Genomic DNA, 17,385 nt, shown 5'->3' on the forward strand with positions numbered 1-17,385 from the left:
AAAATTATTTTAAAAAAACAACAAAAAAAAAAAAAACATGAACCTGGGACCTGCCCACCATCCTCTGAAGTGTTCTCAGGTACACATCTGTGGCAGTAATGGGGTGGCTGCTGGCACCTTTTCCTCTCATTTTTTGCAATGTGGTATTCTGCTTCTGGTGTGACCTGTCTTTTTTATGGTGTGGCATGGTTGTGTTATTGGGTTTGCTTCTTTTGAAGGGGAAGTGATGTGTTGTGGGTGAGGACATATTTTATCTCAGAATATACCAGGTCGCATATGCAACTGAGAGTTCCATACGGAATGAAGTTCAATCAGCTTCCATATGCAAATGACCTTGAAACGCTGGCCCAATCAGAGAAGAGTGGCCTAGGCAGGGCCTTCAAGATGGAGCTCTTCCACCAGGCTTTCAATTAGGAGCCACCACTACTACCACTACTACCACCAACTTCTGTGGTAAAGGGCTGGCCCCAGCTTGGAGATTGAGCCATACCATCGTGTGATGCCGGAAGATCACTGAATCGGAAATTTTCTTATTACATCATATAGCACTCCATCTTAATTAGCGGAGGAATGATTATTACTGTGAGCACTTTGATTATTTGATTGTTTTAAAATGTTTAAAATGTTTTACGTGGATTTTAAGGTATTTTGTACCGATTAATGTAAGCTGCCCTGAGCCTGTTCGCGGGGAGGTGATGGCTACTGATCGATCCAGAAGGATCAACAGGACCAGTGTGCCTTTATAAAGATGTAAACAGAGATTGTCAACCAAAGTGACCAGTGCTGTCTTGGTTCCAAAGCCAGGCCTGAAGCCTGATTAAAAAAGGTCAATGTAGCTCAGGATTTGGGAACTAAGTAGTTGTTTTCAAAATGATTAACTGATGGTTCCTATTTGCAAATTTAGGAGATAAAGAAAACCCACAGAAAGGCAAGGGATTAAATTTAATAATTTGGAAATGTTGGGTTTAAAGGCAAGCACTTTGCAGTCAGTTTGGGTTTTCTGTCCTTTAATTTGTTGTCATTTCCAAATGTTGCCATCTTGCTGTTTCACCTGAATCTTATCACATTATTTACTAAGTTTTTCAAGGTGCCCTTTAACGAGGGGGATTTTTACTTCACTATCATTTTAGAAATCTTTGAAGAATGCAGTTGGGAAGTGTTGCGTTTAAAGGCAAGCATTTTACAGTTGGTTTGAGTTTTTCACATACATATTTTTCAAAAAGATTTAATCATGAATTATGCAAGTGTTGTGAGACTTTATATACTGGGAGATATCACAATCAGTTGGGAAGGTGCTAAATGTTAGAAGTGACAGGTTGAAGTTGGCCAAAACAATTAGCAGAGATTTATCAGAATAGCCCAATTCAGATTTTTTGGGGGAAAGGACTCAAGGAGAAAAGAATGTGGATTCCTTGAACATTAAAGAACCCAGAACAACAACAGCTAAACTGATGGCACAGAGTGTTATCAGTGAGGATTAGGAGAGGCAGAAAGCCTCTTTGGACTGCCCAGAGTGGAATCCCTCAACTGGGTGTGACCTAGTGTTACCTACCTCCAGGTGGACCGGAGGTTCTTCCAGAACTGGAGTTCTCTCTGGTCTGCAGAGATCAGTTCCCCTGTAGGACATGCAGCTTTGGAGAGTGACCTCCAAGACACTGCATTCCTGATGAGCTCCCTATAGGGTTCCCAAACTCCACCCTTCTCAACTGCCACTCTCAAATCCCCAGGAATTTCCCATGAAAGATTTGGCAACTCTTCCTTTGGTTTACTCCTTTTTGAATCCCTGCTAGTATCTTTTCATTGCAACAAGAACAGGGTGCAGCCAGTCCTGGTCCCATATAACTACATATTTTAGCTGAACTTCCTTCTGATGTGGCTGAACAATGTGTCTCCCCCCCTAATACTACAACTCTTTTTAGCATTGCTGAATTTGGACATCATGAAGCTTTGTTGACACTTTGTACATGTTTCTTTAAAACGACTAGCTTGTGGAGTACAATGATATCCTTCAGTAGCTGAAAAAAGCCCTGGTCTCTAATGTTTAGCATGTGAAATTATCTGTGCTGGTGAAGTTCTACGATGATCCAGGCTTATCCAAAAGCGCCACTAATGCCAGCCATCCCAAGAGGTGTGGCATGCCAGTGATGGTTGGTGGTGAAGGTAACACAAATGTATTGTGTCAACATTGACACAAAGCACCTTGTCCATTTAAAAAAGAAAAGAAACTGTTCCTTTGATGATCTCATCATAGTGGTCCCAAGGGTTTCTCCAATCCAGATGTTGGCCTGATCTTGATCAACTTAAAGAAAACCGAACGGGATGCCTTAAGAACCTCTTTGTGGTGTTTAGAAAGCACTGGGCTTTGTTGATTTGTTTCACATATTGATATCCTGCCTTATCTCTTTAGACTCAAGATGGATAACAAAGAAACAACAAGTTGCAAATGTATCATTAAACACTAAAACCTTTAGACAACAAGATAAAGACAGCACTCAAGACAGAAAGAGCATGTCCAGATTTGCAAAAAACAACTAGTCCTCTGTGAAAGGCCCTTTGTATAAGTATATGGTAATGTTGCCAGCCTCCAGGTCGGAGCTGGAGATCTCCTGGGATTATAACTGATCTCCAGATGACAGTGATCAGTTCACCTGGAGAAAATGGCTACTTTGGAAAGTGGACTCTATAGCATTATACCCCATGAAGCTCCTCCCGTCTCCAAACCCCACCATCCTCAGACTCTACCTTCAAAATGTCCAGGCATTTCCTAACCCATAGTTTGCAACACTAGTATATGGCAATTGTCAGGGTGACATCTCTGTCATTACCTGATGGAAGATGAAGCTGATAGTAGTCTCTAGAACAGGGGTGGCCAAACGTGCTTAACGTAAGAGCCACACGGAATAAACATCAGATGTTTGAGAGCCGCAAGACATAAACAAATATTACACGTTTTTACTGGGAAATATGCAGATTTGCTTTTTTATCAACATTAAACGAGACTGCCAAAAATAATAACAAAAGCAGTAAAAGCAGTTATTGATAATGATATTTATTTGTCCAATGATATTTGTTTGCTAATGATATTTAGCTTCCCCAGCCGCCCTGCCAGGAGCTGCACAATATGTGTGAAAGAGCCGCATGCAGCTCCCGAGCCACAATTTGGCCACCCCTGAGCTAGAATGACTGGGAAATGACACTACAATAGGAGTAAACAAAAACTGAACTCTATGTACAGTCTACAAGAGAAGAGTGGGGAAAGCTGGATAGTTTTCCTGAGTCTGAGAGTCACTCAGACAAAACCTTTTTTCATGCAGGGTACAGGAGAATCTTGAATGGATCCTTCACCTGGTCAAGGAGAGGGGAGACTCCAGTTCCTCCATTTCCCCCCTTTGTGCCAGATGTGATTGTTCATGAATTGTAAAGTACACAATCTGTTTTATAGATGCAACAGCCCCATATAATTTAGGTGGGCCTTATGGTTCTGATCTATGAAAAGTGGAGTTCAAACATAAAGGAGGAGGAAGTGGCTAGCCAAATGATGTGCTTTGCTTACCCAACTCAGGCTAAGTTATATGTTTGTTGCTGAAATAATCTGTTCACGAGGATCCCATCTACGCTTCATTTCCATTTATACTAACGATTGTTACATCAATCCATTAACAATGATTCAGGTTCAAGGCATCGCTGTAGAATGAAAGCTAGGATGGAAACCATGGATGGTTCGGCGTGCAGTAACAGAAATAGCACACCACAAGTTTATTCTTTTTTTCCCCTATTGAGATTGAAACATAATGTACACAGTGTGGGTTGGGGAGGGGCATATTAATTATTGCATGCAGACAATTGTGGAAGTTTTGAACTCAGTAAGTCGAATCTTTGCGCTGAAGTAATCAACTTGCTCTCAGCTTGCATTAGTGAAATAGATGTTGTGAAAATTAAAGATTTAAAAAATGCCACACGTGAGTTTCTCACGTTAGGACTGAATGACAATAGACATTATTAATTGTGCACTTAAAGTCAAAAGCATAAAATCCACCTAGATATTATCTGTCAAGTTGCAGACCAAATTGTGGAGATATATTTTACTGCAAGGTAAGGCCTCGCTGTTGAATGGACATATACAGCACTATTCAACATAGGGTTAATTTGGCTTAAGAGCCATTTGGGAGAACCCTCCTTTGCTGTCCCCCCGATGCATGGTAAACATTTTCATTTTTGTCCATTCTCATAATTGGAGGTCCGAATTTGCTGGATTTGTTTTATCCTATCAACTAGAAATAATGCCCGTTGCGGAAATAAATACAACAGGATCTAGAAAGAGGCTCTGGGAGAGTGCTCTGGCTTTGGGCAAACAGTGTCAGTTTCCTGTGGCGACCTCAGCAGGGTTTAATGACAGAGTCCACTGTTTTCTCCAGAGGGACTGATCTGTGCTACCTGAAGAGCATTTGTATGTTTGAGTTATCTGTAGCCCTCACCTGGAGAGTGGTAACCATTGTTACCCATTCTCCTCTCCCCTATGAGGTATGTTATGCAACTGAAAATTCCAACTGCCTTGCAGGGGGGGGAGTTTGAGGTGTGGAATGGACTGAAGTCCAATCAGCTTCCATATGCAAAAGACCAGGTTGTCGCAGCAGTTGTGGTGTGGGTGGGACCCGGGCTTTGCCTTCTGATTGGTGGCAATATATGCTGAGGAGCAGTGCCATCAGCCATACACTAAGGGAGTGCATTTTAGAATTAGAACTTTGGCACCCACTATTCAATTATATATAAGGAGAGATATACAATTGTTCCAAAAAAGTTTACATTGTCAATGGAGGGAACTCTGCATGACTAACACAGGTGGGTTCTATTCACGTGAAGGAGGAGTAAGATCAAAGCAAAGCAAAGATCTGCCTCCATTCCTGAGGATTGGAAGAGATGTTCTGAGTCAAAACCATGTGGGTGATCAGTTCTGAGTCAAAACCATGTGGCTGCAAAGTTCATTAGCAACCTTTACTGAAACCAGTGGGCTTACGCATGCTCATTTCTATGTTTGATGGAGCCTGAGAGGGCACTACGCACTCATAAATAGGAACACGGACTGTGGTATTGTGAATGGCTCAAGAGGATTCCTATCTGCTGCGCTCACATGGTAAAATATTTCAGACAACTCTGCTGCCTAAGAATGTACAGGGGGGAGTGCTTGCTTTTAAGCTTTCCCACATCCACTTCTCGTTCATCTCCTATGTTTATGGCCGAAACACAAATTACACTTGTCGAAGAGACACTGCTGAAAACGGTCTCCCTGTGGCAAGTGATCCCCACTTCACCTGTAACATTTAGAAATGCTCGTGATGTCTGTCGCTACAACGATGCTGTAAATCTCCAGCTTGTGCCCCGCATTCCTGGTTGTGATGTGCGGCTGTCTCTCAACTTGATTGCAACACTCCAAAGTGATAGTTGAACTGCTCGTTATAGCTGGAGAGTTAATCGCTTTGGATGAGAACAGTTATCCTGTGGGTTTTTTTCCCTGGATGTGTACTGGCTGTGTACTCTCCTAGACACAAATATGTGTCTCAGAGCTGAACCAAAAAATAATAATGGCAGGGCTTCGAACTTCATGAATAATTCCATCAGTGGCAAAAAAAAGAAACCTCCTTCTGGATTCTTTTTTTTTTGGGGGGGGGAGCCGACCATGGCTGGGAGGGCGGGGTATAAATATAATAAATAAATACATAAATATAAATAAACATCAAAAGCAAACAAAAGTGTCCACTGCACCCCAAGAAGAAGCATTACCTTCATTCTGCACTGACTCTTCCATGGCCTAAGTGATGTCAGATAGCCTAGGTTGATTCACTAAAGACTGCTGTGACATTATTATGTGGTTCTCCAGCTGGCTGGCATCATTACCACATGGGGGGTATCTATCTGTCTGTCTGTCTGAGATCTATTGATAGATCTGTCTGTCTAGATATACGTGTGTACATCTATCTATCGAAAAAATCTGAAGCAGACAGATAGATTGATAGATTATGCACACACAACTCTGATTTCAATCATTGTTCTGTTCGTTGGTTCTCCCTTTCCATATCTACAGCTTTGTTTTTAAAAAATGGTTAACTTTTCAATAAAGACTCGATCTATTTTCAAAATGTGCAAACCCAGTTTAGAAAATAAAAAAGCATAACATATTTTTAAGCTGCAGCCTTCAATAGCCACTTCATCTGGAGGACTGCCATCACAATCAATGGAATTATCCTGGAGTGGGTGGCTTGAGGAATCAACTAAACATTTTTTTGAAAATACTTATTTTTTTCTCCATCTAATTAGTTTCTTTTATATCTGGTTTTCATACCATTTTTTTACTAAAGATGCTATGAGTTCGGCTGTAGAGGTAAGAAGATAAGATGTACATACCTATATATATATTAGTGTTCAGTTTAAAGCACAAGAACCTACTTTGTCAGATGCATGAAACTAAGGCTGCGATCAAACACACTAAATAATCCACTTTCAATGCACTTTTTAACTGGATTTTTACTGTGTGAACTGGCAAAATCCAATTCAAAAGTGCACTGAAAGTAGATTAAGAGTGGATTATTTAGTGTGTGTGACCGCAGCCTAAGTGCGGCAGAGATGAAAATCAAATTCAGGTGACCAGAACACATCATGATGTGTATTTGTTGTTGTTCAGTCGCACAGTTGAATCCGACTCTCCGCGACCCCATGGACCACATCACACCAGGCCTTCCTGTCTTCCGCCATCCTCTGAAGTTGGCTCAATTTCATGTTTGTTGCATCTATGACACACTCTAACCATCTCATCCTTTGCCATCCCCATCTTCTTTGACCTTCAATCTTTCCCAGCATCAGGGTCTTCTCCAGTGAGTGCTTCCTTCTCATTTGGTGGCCAAAGTATTCGAGCTTCAGTTTCATTATCTGGCCTTCCAGGGAACAATCAGGGTTGATTTCTTTTAGGACTGACTGATTTGATCTTCTTGCAGTCCAAGGGAATCTCAAGAGTCTTCTCCAGCACCATAGTTCAAAAGAATCTATTCTTCGGCACTTGGCCTTCCTTATAGTTCAACTCTCGCAGCCATACATGACTACTGGGAATATCATTGCATGATGCTAACTATATCACACCCTGACCTGGATGGCCCAGGCTAGCATGAGCTCATCAGTTCTCAGAAACTAAGCAAGGTCAGCCCAGGTTAGTACTAGGAATGTGCATTTGGTTCAGGTGAACCAAAAAAACAACCAAATAATGCCTAACCCTATTCAGCATTATTTGGGCATGCTGAAAGCCAAATCAGATTCCCTAATCTGATTCGGCTGGCCGAACAGGGATTCCTCGAATGGATGCCATATATTTGGCATCTATTTGGGGAATCCCTTTGCTGGGCAGGGAAAAGAACTTGCTTCAGGGGCTCATGCCACCTCAGCGGAGTGACTCCCCGGCCAAGGGAAGGTATTTAAACTTTAAATAACTTCCCTTGGCTGGGGAGTCATGCTGTGAAGGCGGCATAAGCCCCAGAAGCAAGGGAAAGTGTTTTAAATGTAAAAACTTTCCCTTCCACGCCCGCTTCAGTGGGAGGGCTGGAGAAAGCACAGGGAGGCATTTTAAATGCCTCCCTGCTTTGGTGGGCAGGCTGTGGAATACACAGGAAGGCATTTAAAATGCCTCCCCACTTCTTCCAGGAAGGCCAGGGAAGGCAGGGGGGCTCACTCCAGGCCTTCCTCAGCTCACCCACTTTGGCAGGCGGGCCAGGGATGGCATGGGGAGGCATGATTAAATGCCTCCCCCCCAAGTAGCTAGCTCGGGTGGCAGCAGGCTATCACTGAAGGGAAGGCAAATTTCCTTACCTTCAATGAAGGGAGCATGCCGCCTATGTGGCACAACTCCGGGGGGGGGGGATTTAAACGTTAAACCTCTCTGCAGTCGTGCTGCAGAGGCAGCGCCGCAGAAGCAACACACTCCCTTCATTGAAAATAAGGCAATTTCAGTGATAGGAAACCCCCCCTTCAAGGGGGGGATTAATATACCCTATGGGGACAGTCCCCATAGGGTATAATTGAGCTGAATAAATTCCGCTGGTCCAATAATTCCCGAACCCCAGTATCATACCAATACTGGGATTCAGGAATATCAGCAAATACTGAAATTGTTCTGATTTGGTACATTCAAACCTGAAATTTTTCATTTTTTGGGGGGGGTGCACACCTCTAGTTAGTACTTGAATGGGAGACCACTGAGGAAGTCCAGGATTGCTCCTCAGAGGCAGTCAATGGCAGCCATTTCTGTTTGTCTCTTGACTTAGAAACCCTCCCAGGTTGCCAAAAGTTGTCTGTGACTTGACAGTACTTTCCACCACCAAATATATCATACATATAACTGTTAAAAAGCAGGTGTGCTTTTTATCGTGAGACCATATCATCAGTATCTCTAATTGTAAACTGAGCATTTCATATTTATTACACAAATACACACACACACATATACACTCACATATACACATCCTAGCAAAACAAGACTACCTATAAATAAGTCGGGACTTATATTATGTACTCAAGAATTGACAACACAAATACACACACACACACATATACACTCAGATATACACATCCCAGCAAAACAAGACTACCTATAAATAAGACAGGACTTATATTATGTACTCAAGAATTGACCTCAATTTTGAGGAAAAGACACAATGACATAAATTAAGCAAACTCAACCAGAAAACCCTCCAAACAACAGCTTGAACATGTTTCTAGAGACACAAATGGTTGAAAGAAGCTGGGAGCCAATTAAAGAAGGAGGGGAAAAAGAGAGGGAGATGGGAAATATGAAAATGTCCAAGCCCTTGACAGCTTCTAAATGCCTAAAGGGGATGTGAGGAATTTCCAAACTGTTCGACCCTCCCCATTGCAATTTCCTAGAGGCCCACAACCTGTAATCTTTATTCAAGCCTTATGATACATTTTGAGAGTGGTCAATGGGCTCCAATATTTCTATGGATGTCTACACTCATTGCTCTAAAAAGAACCCCTCAGTTAGCAAGTTTGGGAAGGTCTTTTTTTTTTGCTTGCTTGGGATTCTGGGAAAAACTGCTGTCAGTCAGCACGGGCAGTACTCAACTAGAAGCAGACCCATGTAAGCTTGCCAGCCAGCACCCTGGGTGGGGGATCCCCTGATTTCAGGGGCTTCTCCCTACTGCTGACCAGCTGGCTGGCAGGGAAAACCCTGCTCCTAAACAGGGACATCACCACATGGTATCCTTGATGCAATGATGTCACCTGGAAGTGATATCATCATGTCGGGGACACCATGAGGGACGCTCTGGTATTTGGGCAAACTCTATGGTTTGAGGGCAAAAAAACCCAAACAAACCATAGCGTTTCACCCAAATAACAGCGCATCCCCACACAATGGTGCCACTTCTGGGTGATATCAACATATTGAGCACATTGCATGATGTCCCTGCCCACACCCAGAATGCCCCTCAAATCCCCCTGCCAGAGTGATGAAGGGACTTGGCAACCCTAGACCCACACTCTGACTCAATCTAAAGTAGTAAACAAAGAGGAAGGACAATAGGAATGATCTTATTGCAAATGTTACCGGGAGGAGGTTTAGAGTTATTGTTCCTGTTTTGATAGAACCATTTCTTATTTCACTGACAGTTTTGTACCAGAGTCATTTGGAATCAGAATTGTCCCATGGTTTTGTGTTGATTCACACTGCCAGCAATCACCCACAAAGCCATTTGTAGTGGTCTTCTGGTAGCTTGTCAATGGTTCCATTTCAATCCATTGCCTATTCGCACCCCCCCCCATAGAGAAATATTTATTTCTTTGTTTGTTTGTTTATTTATTGGATTTATATCCCACCCTCTCCGAAGGTTCAGGGCGGCTAACAAAGAGGCACAAGTGCCAAAGTTAAAACAGAATAAAACAGAATAAAACAATACAGTACAAAACACTAAAATGTCGGTGTTCCAGGTGTCACAGAATCAGTGGTTGCAAGATGGGGGGTATTAATTCCAGGCCAACAATGTACCTTCTAGCAACACAATCATCCCATCTTCATCCAGGAACGCCTCGCACCCCATTTAATATCCGCACAATTGATTGTTGAGGTGCGATGATAAGGGGTAACGATGGTGGAATAATGGCGGTGGCGGCTCCTACTCAAAAGCCTGGCAGAAGAGCTCCATCTTGCAGGCCCTGCGGAAATGCACAAGGTACCGCAGGGCCTGGATCTTTTCTGGGAGCTCGTTCCACCAGGTAGGAACCGCCACCAAAAATGCCCTGGCCCTGGTAACAGCAAATTTGATATTCCTGGGGCCTGGGATTACCAGGAGATTTTGACTCCCCGACTGTTGTGCCCTTGGGGGAACATGCGGAGAAAGGCAGTCCCTTAGGTAGACTGGACCCTGGCCATATAGGGCTTTAAAGGTAAGAACCAGCACTTTGAAGCGGATCCGGTACGCCATCGGCAGCCAGTGCAGCACTTTCAGCACAGGCCGGATGTGCTCCCGCCTGGCTGCTGCATTCTGCACTAGGTGCAGCTTCCGGATTTGCAACGAAGGCAGCCCCATGTAGAGAGCATTACAGTAGCCCAACCTTGAGGAGATGGTCACATGGATCACTGTGGCCAGGTCATCATGGTCAAGGAAAGGGACCAACTGCCAAGCCAGCCAAAGGTGGTAAAAGGCTGAATTGGCTGCAACCTGGCTGCCACCTGGGCCTCCATCGTTAAAGAGGAATCCAGGAGCACACCCAAACTCCTAACCTCTGACGCCCCATCAAAGGTCGGGAGAGGGAGCCCCAGCCCTGAACCGATCCAACTCAGGCCCAGTCTTTGCCGGGTTTAGTTTCAACCAGCTCAGTCTGAGCCAACCAGCCACAGCCTGCAACGCCCGATGAAGGTCATCCGGGGTGGAGTCCGACAGGCTTCCCAACATCAGATAGAGCTGGGTGTCATCTGCATATTCATGGCACCCAAGCCCACAACTCAGGGCAATCTGGGCAAGGGGGCGCATATAGATGTTAAACAACATCCGGGACAGCACCTCCCCCTGAGGCACCCCACACTCAAAAGGATACCTCCGGGACTGCTGATCCCCTGTCACTACCCTTTGTCCCCGACCTTGGAGAAAAGAGGCAAACCATTGAAGGGCGAGCCCCTGAATCCCCACGTCAGCGAGGCAGTGGGCCAGCAACTGGTGGTCGACCATATCGAATGCGGCCGACAGATCTAACAACAACAGTGCCACCACACCACCTCAGTCCAGATGCCTACGGAGGTCATCTGTCAGGGCGACCAGCACCGTCTCTGTCCCATTTTGTCAGATGTCAAGTGGTAAAGAACACCATTAACAGATATGCAGGCAATTGACCCTTCATCTACCTTTAGGATATCTATCTTTAAGGATCTCATTGATGGAAAATTTCCAGTAAGTTTGGATCTCTCATCCCAGCATGAAATTGGAATCCTACGTGGTGAGTGGAAAGTCATAGCTGACTTATAGTGACCCCATAAAGTTTTCAAAGCAAGACATATCAGAGGTGGTTTGTTATTGTTTGTCATTGTGTGCCTTGGTGTAGCAATCCTGGACTTTCTTGGTGGTGTCCTGGCCAAGTACAAATCAGGGATCTGACAAGATCCCTGGACCATTCAGGAAACCTAGACAGCATGATAAACGGGTGAAGAAGCAGTATATTTGGCAAACCTTCCATTTCAGCATCAGTAAAAAATTATGTTGCAACATGGCTCTCCAATGTTGTTGCAAAAAAATAACAATAGTATAAGAAAAATCAAACTTGTACCAATAATCCTGGCTCTGAACTGATCTCTGTCATCTGGGTATCAGTTGTAATTCTGGGAGATCTCCAGTCCCTGCCTGGAGGTTGGCAATCCTATTATAGCATTGAGGATTGCCAGTCCCCAGGTTCCAGCATGGGTTCCCATGGTTTTCAGGGCTTCACTGTGCCGCATGGCAAGGGGACCTGTCAACCCTAACAACATTATAGGAAAAAAAGGATAGTGGGTCTTAATGAAGCTTTCACTACCAGATTTATAACAGGTTAGCATTTAACTTCAAGCTCCATCTTTCACTTACTGGAATTATTTGTTCATTAGGAACCTGATATGTTAGTTGGTAGTTCAAGGATATCAACAGTAGCAGTTTCCATGATTTTTGTTTTTCTTTTGTGCTGTTTCTTCGTGTTCAGGCACCAAGGCTAGAAGCTTTCAACAGCCAACAGACAAAAGGGGGTGATGCTCTAGGTTTAGGGCAAAACTCTATGGTTTTGAGGCCAAAAAACCTAGAGCCTCACCTCGAATGTCAGAAACACAACATCACTTCAAGTAGGAATGGGGAGGCCCCCGCTGGTAGCCAGGTAGTACCTGGCAACCCTACTTTGGGCCCCACCGGAGATAAAAGTGGTGTGTAAGTGAACTCATTAAATAAATTTGTGGTTGTCTGGTTAATTTCTCTGTAAAATATCAAGCACCATAAACCTCCAAGTTCAGTTTGATGGTGGAAAGTGTCATTGAGTGGCAGCTGACTTACAGTGACCCCACAGGGCCGATCCTGCTTGGCTGTGAGAACGGATGAGATTGGGCCAGCCTAGACTATCCAGTTCAGGGTAAATTCAGTTTAAAACATGACATTCTTCATTCCCAATTATAGGTTGTCTTTACCATATATGAAAATGATGTGCAGTTCCACTTCATATATACACACACAAAAGGCTGTACTTTGCGTACTTTTAGGTACTGGTTTAATACCACTCCAGACTCAGCAGGCCATTCCTCTAGAGTGAAGTTGGATACAATTTCTTTAAAAAAGAAAAAGAAAGGGGGAAAAACCCATCAAGGAATCAATTCACAGGGCCAATAATTTTCACTATCCCCCTTTGCTGTGCTTTAATAACAGAATTTCTCTCATACACCTCTAGTTGCTACTTCAGAACAACTCTGAAGTGAGGTCAAAGTCCTTTTGTGTGAACTATTTTGTCTTACAAAATCAATGTGATGCTTCATATCAGTGTAGCCGCCAAAGAGGAAAATAAATTGACAGGGGGGAGGGGAAAGTGTCTCTGTTCAGTTGCCAGACTTACAACATGTTCTATGTTACAACATGAAATAAGACACCATAGAAACAGATGACCGTTGAACTGATTTGAATTTGAAATTGGTGGGCGCATGGGGGGGGGGGGGCCAGAAGGGATCCTCGCCTAGGGTGCAAAATAAGCTGGGGCCGGCCCTGCCCCCGCCCACATTTGGCAGCCCTAACTTCTCCTGATGTTGCCTTCTGGCACTGGCATTCAGAGGTTTACTGCCTCTGAATGTGGAGGTTCCCTTTAGTCACCACTGACTAGTAGCCACTGATGAAACTATCTTTGCTTAGCTGAAATGGAACTATTATTGTGTGTATGTGAAACTATAATTATTATTACTGTGTGTGTGTGAAGATACACATGCAATAAACTTTTTAAAAAACTTTTTCCTGTGACATGCACTTTTCAGTGTGCAGGGATTAATTTTGTATGGGTGGGACCATCATGTGAACCCCCACCTGCACACAGGGCTCCCAATTCCCAGTTGGGAAATTCCTGGATATTTGGATGTGGAGACTGGGAAGAGCCAGGGTTGAGGAAGGGAGGGATCTCAGTGGGGTAAATTTTCAACTTCAAAAGCAGCTATTTTCTTCAGGGGAACTGATCTCTGTTGTCTGGAAATCTGCTGTAATCCCAGGTGGTCTCCAGGCCCCACCTGTAGATTGACATTGGCAACCCTAACTGCACATAGTTCACTGCCACCTTAGCATCAACACTGCCTCTTATTCCCTCAACTTTGGGAAGCATACACGGATCCCTGGACTTGGCATTGGTACTGCCAGTTGCTGTTGAAGAACTAGGCTTGCAGAAGGCAACCATGAAGCTGCTGAAGAGATACTTAGCTACTACATTAGAGGATAAGAAGAGACATTGAGACATCACAGAGAGAAACCTTCTGTGCTGTGGTCCAAATTCCCAACACCATCTTTCCCTTCATATTACTTGATCAGCTTCCCACAAAGAGTCAATGTGCTGTATGAGACAGTGGGTTATAATTAATCGATTAATTAATTATCATATGGCATTGTGTGCAGTATAGCCAGGAGATCCTAAGATTGTCTGGCAGCCAGAAGTTCTATCTCTTTTAGTGTTATGCACCACGAGGTGAAGAGCTAGAGATTGTTTTTTTAGGCAAGAAACATTTCAGAGGAGGTTTGCCATTGCCTGCCTCTGCATCATGGCCAAAGTATTCCTTGGAGGTTGCCCTTCCAAGTACTAGCCATGTCTGACCCTGCTTAGCTTCTAAAATTTGACGAGACCAGACTAGCCTGGCCTATCCAGATCAGGGCAGTGGGTTATATTTGGACTAGTATACAAACACTTGGGTGGCTCTAGATCAGTAACTCTCACCGAACCCACCTCACAACTATGCAGATATATGCTTCCCTGATCTCTTTACAAAAGGGTGGGTGCTAAGAAACAACACAAAAATACTTTATTCATCTGGTAGCTTACTGATCCCATCCAGGTTTATTCAGAAACAAGTCCCATTGAGTTTAATGGGATTTACTTCCAAGAAGTTAAACACAGTAGTTCAGTGGAAGGGTGGTAGTAGGTGGCCATTATTGTTCTAAACTCCTTTCAGTCAGCAGCTTAAAGACATCCCACTAAACAGGAGACACCTGGATGGATCACACTCCAACAAAGGCAATGGTCACCATGTTTTGGACAGAAATCTAATTGATGGAAAGCATGCTAGTAACACAATCCAGTGAGCAATAGACCCTTTCACGTAACATGGTTCTCCTGAATTGCAATTTTACAATTGCTGGACTAGTACAAAAATAATTTCATTTGAAGAGAGGGTTGTGTGAAAGCCGTCTCACAACAAACAGCAGCAGATTTAGAGCATCAGGAGCCCTTTTGTGGGCCAGAACTTCAACATTTCTCAAGATTCCGTGACAAGTGTGAGATTGCCACCTGATCTCCATCCGATCATGTGCTATGTTCCCGACTCTCCAGTAATTAAAACACTTGATAAATATTCAGTGATAATTTGCTGAGATTGCCATTTATCAGTTCTAATGATGATATTTCTCACACGTTCAGCAGATGTTCCATAGCCAGAATTGACTTCTCACAAACATAAATCACAATTAACATATCACAGCGCTTTGCTGCAAATTTTTGTCCAGCACAATGAGTCCCTCTCAGAAATCTACACACATACACACGCACAATAATCATTCCTTTCCAGCTAAGCAAAGATTTTTTTCCCCGGATGCACTGTGCATTCCAGCCTTTGTTTCACTGCAAATGTAATATAATTATGCTGGAAATCCAGAAAGTTTAACCAGCAGGAACTCAAAGACATGGCTCCATTTGGTATCATTATTTTCACAGTCTCTCCGCAGTAAAAAACAGCCTTTCTGTGGTGATAAATGCTGTGGTTCACACAATGCCTACTGGTTGGGATCATATTAAAAATGCTTAAGTTCCATTAGAGTTAAAAGAAAAGAAAATCCTGATGCTTGATTCAGAGGCCTCCATCTTCTTGCAATTCCAATGGAATTGCCGGTATTACCAGCCTTTCATTCCTCTGATCTAAGCAAGATCAGAAGCAAGTTAAGAATCACAGGTTTAGGTCTGAAAACGGAGTTGTTTCCTCCCGCCGCCCCGTGCTCTGTGAAGAAATTACAAGATGTCACCCAGGTAGCTTTTCTGCAAGAGCCGTGACACGGTGCACATGACCATTCCTGAGAAGTGGCACTCGAATCCAGTCTATTAATTGCCTTATTTTGCTCTGACACCAAAGGCTGTGCAGCTCCTGTCCATTTCGCTGGGGGTTGCAGAAGAGAATTTCCTGAAGCATTGTAACCTTCTTCTTAAACAAGGACTTTTAAAAATAAACAAGCCCTTGCTGTCTTCCTAACTTGAAGCCTGCACTTAAAAAAAAAAAACCCAAACAAACCAGCTTTAAGTGTATACAAGGTGCTGAACAGCATTCCAAGGTTGAAGAAATACCACACTACAGTCTACAGAAAGGCTTATTCTGTTTCAAGGCAAAATCTCTTGGGGATGTGTAAGAAAGTCTGCTGTTGATCGGCTACACTTCCACCAAAGTCCCATTTCTGCTACGAATACTATCCTTGTCCTGATCTGGAAGGCCCAGGCTAGCCTGATGTCATCAGATCTTGAACAGGCCCGTAGCCAAGATTTTTATAAGTTGGGGGGTATTTAAATTTCTTAGGGGGCACTGGCTAATCAAATTACAGGAATACCTGGCTCCTTCCCCGCACCTGCTGCTGCTCGGGGGCGGGGGGCTGGGCTGGATGGGAAATTGTGGGGCTTGCCAGTAAGTCAGGGGGCCTAGCCCCAAGATGCCCCACTGTAGCTACAGGCCTGATCTCAGAAGGCAAGCAGGGTTGGCCCTGGTTAGCACTTGGATGGGAGACCACCAAGGAAGTCCAGGATCCTTATGCAGAGGCAGGGAGTGGCAAACCCACCCTGGCTCTAAACTTGGGCAACATCACTGCTGAGACCTTGTTCATCCTAGCCTGCTCAGAAAAGAGTGCCAAGAGGTGATTACGCCTCAATCTCCTTCTGCCTACCTGCTGCTCAAGGAACTAAGGACTTGGTCGATGGTTCTTAGCGCAAAGCAAGTCCTCTCTCTAATCGATCAAGCTACAGAAAATATTGACGTAGTGGCTTGGGAACAGCCTGCCAGCCTTCGATGCTCATGCTCCAGGAAGCCACATCACCACCCCCAGTTATGGCCTAATCAATCACAACCACCACACCTAATTATGATTATACCACCCTGTGATGATTCCTTGTTTGAGAGTATGTGTGTCCCTTTAAATGTTTGATAGTAACTAGTGTGCCGTGATTAACTTTAACTTTAGACTTTATATCCCGCTCGAACCCCCTTTCTCAGGGGGTCTCTGAGCAGCTTACAAGTGGTGCTAATCACACAAATGTTCCCTAACTAGGGCCACAGAGTATGTAGGGGTGGGACTACCTACCGGCACCCCTGTAGTGGTGGTTGGTGTGTTCGTTCGTTCTTGGCTCAGCATTCCCCAATCGTCCCCGGTGGGCTCCAGTTCGACGATCTGGTGACAGTTCTTCTTTTCTCGGAGCATGCGACTCACGCCTTCCTCCGGCCCAGCAACGTTCTTCTGGCTCCGCTGCACCAGCGCCCGACGTCATCACGCACCCGTCTCAACGGCAGTCGCTAGGATGGTTTTTTCCTTCTCTCCTGACCGCCAGGGATTGCTCCGCCGCTGCCGCCGCCGCCGTCTCGCCGCGCCACGCCACCTCCGTTTTTCCTGGAGC

General features: G+C 44.3%; 1 protein-coding gene across 1 annotated transcript in view; it reads right to left on the bottom strand.

Moving 5' to 3' along the window:
* LOC107106192 (cadherin-8-like) overlaps window positions 1-17,385 on the bottom strand; it is a 299,351-nt gene that overhangs the window by 82,173 nt on the left and 199,793 nt on the right. Inside the window, exon 9 of the mRNA XM_015406302.1 lies at window positions 17,314-17,378. Coding sequence (XP_015261788.1) covers window positions 17,314-17,378 — 65 coding nt within the window. The remainder of the gene's footprint in view (window positions 1-17,313; window positions 17,379-17,385) is intronic.

This window comes from Gekko japonicus, unplaced genomic scaffold, assembly GCF_001447785.1.
Source record: "Gekko japonicus isolate JY-2015 unplaced genomic scaffold, Gekko_japonicus_V1.1 scaffold1805, whole genome shotgun sequence".
NCBI classification, from domain to species: Eukaryota; Metazoa; Chordata; class Lepidosauria; order Squamata; family Gekkonidae; genus Gekko; species Gekko japonicus.